Source organism: Phacochoerus africanus, chromosome 6 (assembly GCF_016906955.1).
Source record: "Phacochoerus africanus isolate WHEZ1 chromosome 6, ROS_Pafr_v1, whole genome shotgun sequence".
NCBI lineage: Eukaryota > Metazoa > Chordata > Mammalia > Artiodactyla > Suidae > Phacochoerus > Phacochoerus africanus.
The window spans coordinates 19,211,717-19,223,787 of NC_062549.1; the positions used below are offsets into that span (position 1 = coordinate 19,211,717).

The 12,071-nt window shown below is 36.8% G+C and overlaps 1 protein-coding gene across 4 annotated transcripts in view; it reads left to right on the top strand.

The window, feature by feature from the left end:
- Positions 1 to 12,071, top strand: part of TAF2 (TATA-box binding protein associated factor 2) — a 107,766-nt gene that overhangs the window by 75,333 nt on the left and 20,362 nt on the right. The window contains exon 27 of one of the 4 annotated variants that reach the window (XM_047783352.1): positions 6,784 to 8,168. The exons of 2 other annotated variants lie outside the window; for them this stretch is intronic. In XM_047783352.1, coding sequence (XP_047639308.1) covers positions 6,784 to 7,046 — 263 coding nt within the window. In that variant the 3' untranslated portion in view covers positions 7,047 to 8,168. Of the gene's footprint in view, positions 1 to 6,783; positions 8,169 to 12,071 lie in introns of those variants that run through there. One more of the 4 variants, XM_047783356.1, reaches the window with a different exon arrangement.

The following is a 12,071-nucleotide window of genomic DNA, read 5'->3' on the forward strand; positions in this document are numbered from 1 at the left end:
TTTCTTTAAAAAAAAGTTAACTGAGGGGTCCTCAGGCAGGGATGGGCTTTCTAGTCCATTGATTCTTTTTGTGCTGCTCCTGATAGTCTGCTTACTCATTTATGCTGTCGTCTTCTTAAGTGCAAGCCTTTTGAGTTTGAGATCCCTGCTTTTTTTTTTTTTTTTGTCTTTTTAGGGCCTAACCCACAGCATTTGGAGGTTCCCAGGCTAGGGGTCAAATCAGGAGCTGCAGCTGCTGGCCTACGCCACAACAACAGCAACACCAGACCCAAGAAGCCGCATCTACCATCTACACCACAGCTCATGACAATGCCAGATTGTTAACCCACTGAGTGAGGCCAGGGATCTAACCTGCATTCTCATGGATGCTATAGTCAGATTTGTTTCCGCTGAGCCACGACAGGAACTCCCCTGCTTGCTTTTTATTCATGAGCTGAGATGACGTCTAAGATGGCTCCCTGAGAGCCAGCAAGCCAGATGACAGTTGAGAACCAGAATGTATTGCAGATATCCTCTGGGAGGGATAGAAATGGAACTGGGTTTGATAAAGAAGAGATGCTCACTGCTGGGTAGAGGATAGGTCATGGTTTACTTTTTAACCCCACCTCCACTCCAAGTTTCTCTTTCCTTGCATCTGATAGAGGAATATTTTAAGGTTGGGATCATCTGTGTGGTAAGTTAAGCCATTTAGGTTAAGAAAGGAGAAGTAGCGGTATTTTCTTTCATTACTTAACAGTTTCTTTTTCTTCTCCTGAGGTGAGGAAGGGGATTGGAGAAAGGGCTGTGTGTGTGGCGTAATGGGTTGCACATGCCACGTCCTTTCCCCTCTACCACTGCGGAAGCCTGAGCCAGCTGGTCTGTCTCCCAGGTTGCTGCAGGGATTGCTGGGATGAGCAAAGAGAAGTGACTGGAACGGGAGGGGAGGGAAGCCCCTCGTGGTTTCTGTGGGGAAGGAAAGGAGAGTTCCTGCAGTTGCCTAAGTTGGGCTGCAGTGTTATGTAACAACTTCTTGCATAAGTCAGAAAAGCACTATTCTGGTATAGAAATCCTTAAAAAAAAAAAAAAAAAAAAGCCAGAGTTCTTTCTTTTGAACCTCTAATATGAAAAACAGACTTTGATTCTTTTTTTCTTTAAATTGTGATATAATTCTACACTTTTTTTTTGATCTGAAGAATCCAAAGAACAGACTTCACACTTTTCCTAACAGAAACTGCATGTTTTGTGTAATTTAAACATCTACTTAATGTGATGAATCTAATAGAATCAGCAGGTTACTCACTGTCTGTTATCAGCACTTTTATCAGAGAGGCTGGAAAGCTTCCACATTAGGCTTGTGTTAAGTAACTCTTTCTGTTTGTTCTGCATTTGCTAAATCGACTGCAGCTAACTTATCCATTGCGAATTCATTAGGTCTCTAGGAAAGATGTTATGTTAGAACAGTAAAACTGAACATCTATTTTGTTCTTTTCCCATAACATGAAATAGGGAAATTACAGTATTATGAATTCTTTTATCTTCTTTTCCTAATATATCTCCTATCTGCAATAGAGACATATATTTTGGGTCACTAAAAATAGCTTTCATTAACTTTAAAGTGAGTGGTGCCTAACTTGCATGGGCCTCAAGTTCCCAGGCTATCTTGTAAACCCCTAAAATGATATGTGAAATTAATCATTGTATTGGGAAATGGTAATATATAATTTTTTCTCAGTAGAGGTTTTATAGATGACCTCAAGTATGGTAGTGTGAAAGTAAATTCATATGTGGTCCAAATCAGACTGTTAATAAGGTCCACGTGGGAGGGAAATTGTACTTTTTTATTACCTTGGATTAGATCTGGTAAAAGTTATTCAGGAAAGATGGAAATTAATCAAAAAATGTGTATTGTCTGTAACAGATGGAAACTTAATAGCTGAAGGTTAGTCATGGTGATAGGGTAACAGATTTTTATCAGTGTTTTATTGTTACAAACACTGTTCTAATGAATATTTTTGTATATATTCCTTTGTACTTAATGTGTGAGCACCTATGTGGGATAAATTTCTAGAAATGAACTTTGTAAATGAAAAAAATAAGAGCATTTAACTTTTTCATGGGTCATACCAATTTGCCTTAACTTTTCCTTCTTAAAAAATGCTTTTATTATGGAAAACTGAAGTAGTCAGACTATTATATGAACCCTCATATATTCATTACTCTGCAGAAATGATCAGCTCATGGTCAGTCTTGTTTAATCTATACCCTTACCCATTTCCACCCTTCTGAATCAGTTTGAAACAAATCCCACAGTCATTTTATTCATAAATAATTTAGTATGTATCTCTAAAAGATAAAGATTTTTAAAAAGTTATAACCACAATAATATTCTTGTACTTTAAAAAATAAAGTTTTTTCATGCCATTAAATATATGATCATTGTTTAAATTTCAATTGAGTCATAAATGCCATTATTTTATTTTAATTTTTAGCAGTTTATTTGTTTGAGTTACTGTCCACATAAGACCTACACATTGCAATTGGTTGATATATCCTTTACATCTTTTTAAATTAGAAGTTTCCAATCCACCTTTTTTTCCCTTTTTCCTTTTTACAGTATATTTGTTATAAACCCCAGATTTTTTGGTCTGTAGTTTTCAAGTCTGTATTTTGCAAATTCTATGCCTATGGAGTAATTAACATGTTAGAGTCCTCTGTATTTCCTTTAAATTTGTAGTTATATCTAGAAACTTAATTAGATTCAGGTTTATAGATAGTAATATATATATGCTCTTCCATCTGGAAGCATACAATGCCTGGTTGACTTTTTTTATGAGGTCAGCCACTAAGGTGTTCAAGGCCTCAATGAATTCATTAATTCATTAAGAATTGCAAGATGATGATATTCTAATTCATCTTTCTGTTTTTATTTATAAGCTGGTAAGCTGGATTTATTTCCATAAAGCTAACTTCTCCCTCATCTGTTGTTAGCCAGTGGTATAGATCATATAGCAAAAGAGAGATAAAGACTCAATTCTCTCATTTAATAATTTTCAAAATAATAAATTGGCTAATGTATCTTCCAATAGTGATCAATAGTTCTAGTCCATTACAATTATTATCCTTATGAGTTTAAGGATAAATTGTCCCAACTTTGGTGAGAATATCTTAAGCTGACTCTTGAGTCCATTGAGAAGATTTTAACTTCCCTGCTATCACATCAAATGTTTCAGGCTCATCTTGTAAATATTCTCTCCAGACCTGGAATCAGCCATTTGTCCTAGGAGCTGTGGTTCCTAACCCTTCTATCCTTGGGTCTAGTTTATCCATTGTCTTCTTAATAGAATTGATGCAAATCAAGTAGAAGATTTATAATCAGTATATCTTTAATACAAAGTATAAGACCACTAGACAAGAGATTGAATTTCCTTTTGAAGTGGTTATTAGTATTCCTTGGAAAAGAGTACACTTGGTTGTACACTTGGCAGTTGCTTCTGCTGGGAAGGACAGCTTCCAATATAATTATTGGCTTTTCTGCAATCCAAGTAGCTTGGCAGGTGTTTAGGATTAGATGATGAAACTTCTCTCCATGCAAAAGAGGACCTCAGACTTTGAGTAGTGCAGACAGCCAGTTGGAAAGCTGCAAAGTCTGTTGATGTATACCGAATAAATAATGAGATGGACATTAAAAGAACTTGTTTAAGAGGCATTAAAGTCTTATTACTTCCCCTCATCACTTGGCTGTGTATATTCTGCTAGGTAGCGACTTCGATTCTCATATTTATAGAATTGAGAATACATTCATATAGTTCATTTAAAATCTAAATGAAAATTACATAGTGGCATATTTGAGTTAACTATAAATAAGATGTCTCTCAAAATTTTCCTTTTTCTGAATAATATCTGGGCACCAATTGTTGCAATATGTACAAATTACCCAAACTACCTTCTATATATAATCTTTCTCTTTTTTTTTTCCTGCGTTACTGTTAGTGTTAGCTTTAGCAAAAAATCATGAATACAAAAAATAGAGTTTTGTGGTAGTAAAATGTGAATAATCTGTGAGGACAGGAACTTTAACACATTCACGTGTTCTAAAATATTAGAACAGTGCCAGACACAAAGGACAGTAGTCAATACCAGTTTATGAATGGTGTAAAATAGTTTCTGTACTTTATTCTGCTTCCTTCACAATTCAGTGATCTTCAAATTGCATTTAGTTGGACTAAGATTACCTTATATCTTATTTAAAAAGAAACCAACATTGTCTAATTCTGTTACATTCACTTATCAAGTTTGGGGAAGCAGGGGTGGGAGTATGCCAAGAACTGTGCAGTACACCGGGATACTAAGATGGCACCCTGTCCTCAAGAAGCTGTGATCTAGGGAAAGAGATCCAAAGATCAAAAGATGTGCTACTACTCTGTGCACACGGTGTGCAGATGAGCAGAGACTCTGAATCTGCGCCTCTGGATTTAGGCTCTTTGCTTTTGTAACTGGGATCTGCCTGTACCACCTTGGGCAAGTCACTTAGTTCCTCTTTGCCTTAAATTCCTCATCTGTATTATGTGGGAACTGATTCTTTTGGACAGTTTGGGTGAAACTTCCCAAAGAAATGACATTTGAGCTGAGTTTTAAATTATTGAAGAACCTAAAATATTTCTTTCCCTTTCTCCTGCTTTAGGTTACAGTTTAAACATAACTTCCATGGAGAAGTTGATCTGTTTTCTATGGTGGTCTTGTTTCACTCTGTTTTGTCTTTTTATTACTTATTTAAGTAATTAATTATTAATTATTATAATTAAATTGATTATTTGATTTCTTTCTTTGCTAGTTTGTAAGCACCAGGAGAATTGAGATCTGTCCAATTCATCACTATTTTCCCAGTTTCTGACATTTGTTAAATGAATGTGTAACTCAGACAAGAAATAAGGGGAGGGCATTCCAAGCATAGGAATAGCATTTATAAGTACACAGAATTACAAAAGGGCTAGTCTAGAGTATATAGAAAGGAATAGTGGTAGATAAGACAAGCTAAATTCAGGACAGATTATAAACTGTTAGAAAAATTAGTGCTGAAAGTAATTTTTAGGAAAATTCTCTAGTGATGCTCGCTTTGGTAAAAAACAAACCAAAAAAAAAAAAAAACCAAACCATGATTTGGAGCTGGATTGGATCAAAATTAGTCCTGAGAGTTAATTAAAAAAAAAAAAGAAAGAAAGAAAAATTACGACCTTGAAGTCTATTTCAATGAAAAGCTTGGTTTGTTAGCTAGTTTGGATTAAAAAGTATGTATTTTTTCAGAAATGGCTACACTTAAGTCTAAGGATTTTGTTCTGCCAGTAGAACTACCTGAGTTTTTAAGCAAATAATCACTATCGGCTTTGTTTTCAGGAAGATCATTGTGAAGCAGGGCCCCTGAACCTCAACACTGTTGATAGTTTATGCCGTGAGGATTCTTTGCTGTAGGGGCTGTCCTGTGCCTTGTATGTTTGACAGCATCCCTAGCCTCTACCCACAATAAGACTGACACTTCCTCCCCGCAACCCACCTTAGCTGCGACCACTGACCACGAAAATGTCTCCGGACATTGTCAGACAACCCGGACGGGGGGGGGGGGGGGGAGTTGCCCCTAGTTGAGAACCACTTCAGTGTAGCTATTTCAAATGTGGATTCTAGGGTAAGATACTTCAAGCAAAGAAACTGGTCAATAGGAGGCTAGTTCTGTGCTCCAGATGAGGTGAAGTGGTCCGATTTAGTACAGTTGCCAACTGGATAGAGGGGCAGCTTTAAGAGAGTCTTGTAAATGAGAGTAAATAAGATTTGGTAACCACCTAGATCTAGAAGGGAGGGGATCTGAGATGATTCTTAGGCTTTTTTTTTTTTTTTTCTTAGTTGGCTACATATAAAGCAGTACCATTAACCTATAGTAATATTGAGAGAATTCTCTTGAGTACAGCCCAATGATTGTAGAGGAGGCAAGAAATTCTTATACAGTAGAGTCTGAGAACTACTGACTACCTCAGATTCCTAGACTGGTAGAATGTTGGAGATGGAAAGAACCTTCAAACACATTTGATTAACTTTTATGTAAATGCTGAACTTTTTGTTTCCCATTGCATATAAAAGTTATGTTTATACTATACTGTAGCCTACCAAGTGTGCAATACCATTATGTCTAAAAAAAAGTACATATCTCGGTTTAAAAATGCTAATCATCATCTGAGCCTTCAGTAAGTTGTGATCTTTTTACTGCTGAAAATATTTTGAAATATTGCAGAAATTACCAACATGTGATAGTGACACAAGCAAATGCTGGTGGAAAAAACGGTGCCAGTAGATAACCTTCATTGCTAACAAACACAGTGTCTGCGAAGTGCAGTGAAGTGAGATATGCCTGTAGTGGTATTCCCCTCCTAATAACCATAGAATAGCAATGTTTTCATCGACCATTGTGGGTCTTAATTTTCAACACACACATAACCATTGTCGCTTTCTAGTACTTTCAAATGTTAAATATTAATTTTTAGAAGATGGTTTGATAACACACTGGTATATGTCATAATTTGTATAGACTACAGGAATTGAAATATTTACTCCTGGCCACAATGCTGAATACTTACCTTTGTGTAACTAATTGGATATCTTATTTAGGTACTTACCCTATTCCTCTTTTTTTCCATGAAAGTGATCAACACTTAGGAATCTATTTTCTTTTCTGTTCTGTACTGTCACCAACTCCATCTTCTTTCATTTCACTTTCCTTATTATCAACAGGGATTCATTTGGGTGTTTTTAATCTTGAAGGTAAAGAACAGTCACCTCTGGAGATGAGTATGAATCCAGTTGCAACAGCTCCACTCTCAGTATTTACTAAAGAATCTACGTCCTCCAAACACAGCGACCACCATCACCACCATCACCACGAGCACAAGAAGAAGAAGAAGAAGCACAAACATAAGCATAAGCACAAGCATAAGCACGACAGTAAAGAAAAGGACAAGGAGCCTTTCACTTTCTCCAGCCCTGCCAGCGGCAGGTCTATTCGTTCTCCTTCTCTTTCAGATTGAGAAGGGGCACCAGAGACCTTTTCCTGAGTGTCCAGAAGAAAATACAAAATCAGAGCTTCGTCCTCCTCTCTAAAGAATGAAGAAAGGGAAGAAACAACAGCAAAAACTAGTTGCCTCTCTCATAGAGACTCAAGTTCTGAACATTTGATTTACATTATTTATACAATTGAAATCTAATTAGGAAACGGTGTTTTATAGTTCTGAGTAAACCATTTCATCCCATTGCCTCCTTAAAACACACACAGAGCAAACCCTTCCATAAGGCCCTCACATCCACTGGCAGTCCCCATTCACATCATGGTCTCCATGTGTACTGCCAAAGTCAATTATGTTTTCAAGCCTTTGATGGATGTTACGGGGCAAAGTTATGCTTTAAACAGAAGCTACTGCCAAATCTGTGGTGAACGCACTATTTCCAGTGAAATACTGAGTAACACCATTTGGAATGACTGAAAAACAAAGGCTTTTCTATAGGAGTCTTCTCCATTGCATGTTTTTTTGTTAGTTAGCCATAGAAACTAGGCATCAGAATTCATGAGCAAGAATACATGATATTTTCTTTTGCCCTAAAATACTGAAATTTTCACAAACGGCTTTAAACATTTTTTTTGAATAACTTTTTGGATAGCACATTTGGCGATTATGACGTTGGAATTTAACAGAACTCAAATCCACAGCTCTCAAATCAAGATACTTAAATTGTAAATTCTTTATAAGTAAATACGTTCATATGTAGAAGGTGTTTGCCAAATGTGGATGATTTATGTGCCCAACACATATTCCAAAATTATTCCTGTGAGTATGATACCTTAAAAAGGTGTTCATATATTATTTATTAATTTGGACACGGACAACTTGGCCCTTGTGTGAATATACCAGAAGCATTTAAAAACTTATGAAACGTTTTAGTTTTATACTTCAATAGTTTGTATGTTTGTGTGTTTTTATTTCTGAGTTTACCATGTGCTTTATTGTTTGTTTAAAAATGTTATTTGTACCTGTTCTGTTTTTATCATTTCCCTCATCATTAGAAAGTTTGACAAAATACTTCTTCCCAGAATAGATATTTCAGAGGGATCCAATAATGTTGGACCTTTAAATATACTTTTTGTTCAGTTTAACTTGTTTAATAAATAACTTTTAAAATCAACCACTCTGCCTTTGAATTTTCTTATATATCTTTTGTTGCTTTTCTCTCTGTGTGTGTATGTGATACATGTGTCTACAAAGTTTGAGGAGAGCTTTGTGGATGGGGGGGATTTGAGCTGGCTCTGTTAGGAAGAATGATTTCAGTAGGCAGATGGAGTGCAGTTCTCACAGCAGAAGAAAGTAGGTTTTCAGAATATGGAGAATAGCAAGGGTATGTTCAGGGATTGTAAAGGAGTGCAAAAGAGTGCAAAAGGTATATGATTGGACGTTGAAGAGCCTAAATGGTAGTTATTTTAATATTTCCATGAACTGAATGTTGACCAACTGAAATTACTTTTGGAAAAAGGAATATTTTAACTGTTTAGATAGTAATATCATATATAGATTCTCAACTTTGAAAATAGTGAAGATGCATTTCAGAATAATTGTGTTGTGTGACAATAGTGGCAAATAATAGCTACCCATATAACAGAAGTGCCTCATATGTCAAGCATTGTACTAGGAGTAGTATGTTATACATGTTATTTCTAAATTGGATATTTATTTATTTATTGTCTTTTTAGGGCTGCACCTGTGACATATGGAAGTTCCCAGGCAAGGGGTTGAATCGGAGCTGCAGCTGCCAGTCTACACCACAGCAACACAAGATCTGAGCTGAGTCTGTGACATGACACAGCACAGCTCACAGCAATGCCAGATCCCCAACCCACTGAGTGAGGCCAGGGATCAAACCTACATCCTAGTTGGATACTAGTTGGACTTGTTTCTGCTGTGCCGCAATGGGATCTCCAAGTTTTAAAGTTTTAGTCTCAGCTTTATATCCTTTACCCAACTAGAATCCATATGAAATTTGTTTTGATAGAAAGTAGGAGGTAAGGGTCCGACTTTTTTTTTTTTCCTTCCAGAGTGCCACCCAATGCCATGTATTTAAAACTGCATCTTTTTTCTCTAGATTGCAGGTGTTACATGCCCAACCCTTGTCTTCCACTGATTGATTTTCCGTTCCTGTAATTTTGCCTTTTTTGTTGGTTTCTATATAAATATTAGCATCAGTCTCTCTGGCCTGTCCCTAAAATTGTATTTGTAATTGATATTGGTTGTGTGTAGAATCAGGAGTTAACTTAGAATTGATATCTTGTCTTTTTTTTTTGTCTTTTGTTGTTGTTGTTGTTGCTATTTCCTGGGCCTCTCCCGCGGCATATGGAGGTTCCCAGGCCAGGGGTCGAATCGGAGCTGTAGCCACCGGCCTACGCCAGAGCCACAGCAACGCGGGATCCCAGCTGCGTCTGCAACCTACACCACAGCTCACGGCAACGCCGGATCGTTAACCCACTGAGCAAGGGCAGGGACCGAACCCACAACCTCATGGTTCCTAGTCGGATTCGTTAACCACTGCGCCACGACGGGAACTCCAGAATTGATATCTTGATGTTGATTATTTTTTTAAAAATACATTTTATTGAGGTATAATTGACTTACAGAGTTAGTTTCAGGTATACAACAGAGTAAATCAGTTGTGCATATATGTGTGTGTGTACATATATATACATATATTCACACATATACATATACACACACACATATATACACACATATACACACATATATACATATATACATACATATACACACATACATATATACACATACATACACATATATACATATATACACATATATATACACACATATATACATATATATACACACATATATACATATATATATATCCATTCCTTTTCAAATTTTTTCCCAGGTAGGTTATTACTCAGAATGGAATAGTTTACCCTGTGCTATATGGTAGGTTCTTGTTACCTGTCTGTTTTATATATAGTAGCATATATATGTCAATCCCAACTCCCTAATTTATCCCTCTGCCCCCACCTTTCCCCTTTCATAACCATAAATTTGGTTTCAAAATCTTTTGAGTCTCTTTGTGTTTTGTAAGTTCTTTTGTATCGTTTTTATTAGGTTTCACATATTAGTGATCTCATATGATATTTATTTTTCTCTGACTTAGTATGATAATTTCTGGGTCCATCCATGTTGCTGCAAATGGCATTATTTCATTTGTTTTTATGGCTGAGTAATATTCCATTGTGTGTGTGTATATATATATAGATAGATATACATCACACCCTTATGCAATCCTCTGTTTATATATATTTAGCTTGCTTTCCTGTCTTGCTATTGTAAATAGTACTGCAGTGAACATTGGGATGCATGTAAAAATTATACTTTTCCCTGGATATATATATATGCCTTAGAGGTCAATATAACTTTTTTTTTTTTTGGCTTCACTCATGGCATGTGAAAGGTCTTGGGCCAGGGAAATAGCCAGAGCCACAGCAATGGTAATGCCAGATCCTTTACCACTAGGCCACTGGCAAACTCCTCAATATAACTATTAATACGGTATTTCTTTTTAGTTTTATTATAAACTTGCTATTTTTTTCCCTTGGGTATTCTGTAATTAGTGTCTTTTCATTGTAAGTTCATCTAGTCCTCTCTGACTTTTGTGCTTAGTTATTGCATTAATTCCAGAGAAAACAGAATATCTGTTTATCAAAAAGCATTGACTCATATGATTATGGAGGCTGAGAAGTTCCACAGTCTGCTGTCTGCAAGCTGGAAACCCAAGAAAGCTAGCAGTGTAGTCCAAAGGCCTGAGAGTAAGAAAGTCTGCAGTATAGAGTCCAGTTTGAAGACCTGAACTGGACTATATACTGTGAGGGCAGAAGATCCGTCTCCCAGCTTGTACAGTCAGGCGGAGAGGGAGTTTAACCTTCCTTTTCCTTTTTGTTCTACTCATGCTCTCATGCAGCTTGGATGATGCCCACCCATACTGGGGAGGGCCTTCTTTACTTAGTCCAGCAATACAAACGCGGGTCCCTTCCTGAAACACCATCACAGATGCAACCAGAAAATGTTTAACCAGCTATTTGTGCATCGTAACTACAGTACTGAATTCCCAATGTTTTAAATGCATTTCTTGGGTTTTGTGTGGAAATAACACATCTATAATTGATGGTAGTTTTATGATCTCTTCTGTACTTTTTATGCATGTGATTTTCTGATTTCTTCCGAATTCTTTCTCTTGCTGTGTGTACCTGAGAACTGCAGAGATGGGCATTTTCTCCCATTTTCACTCCCTCTCCATTTGTTAGCCCTTCCTAATGTGTTGTTGGTTTGCATTTCTAATTTCTTAGAAGCTAAAGTTCACAATTTTGGTTTCATGTTCTCCTTATTTCTTTTGGATGATTCTTAGGGAGAGAATGGAGAAGCTGTTTTACTGCGCAAGTCTTATCACTTCCTTAAAAGCATGTTTTGAACAAAGTATTATCCTTACGTTGAAATCCTTATCTGATAAGTAGCTGGAAAGCCAAATAAAGTAAATAAAATTTCTTCCTGTCAAATGTGCCCCAGCCCAAGCAGAACTATCTTTCAAAGCTTCTGACCTCTGGCACCCCTGCCCTTGAGGCTGTACTTACTCACTTCTACAGAATAGAGGATGGAAAGGGAATAGTGGTAGTTTACAGGGAAGAAAGTTGACAGACACTGCCTTAACCAAGTGACGAGGGTAAATATCACCAGTGATGAGTCACATCCACATCATGTTCTCATGTGGTGAGAAGAGTACCTCTGTGCGTGTAAAAGCCTGCAATCTCAGTCGGCTGAGTCCAATCAGAAGAAAAATCAGACAAGCCCAAATTGAGGGATACTCTGAAAATACCAGATTATTACCGAAACAGTCAAATTTATGAAAAAAAATTATGGGAGACACTGTCACAGACCAGAGGAGGCTGTGGGGATACGACATCAATGCAGTGGGGTTTTGTGGATTAGATCGTGCAACAGAAAAAAGAACAATGGAAA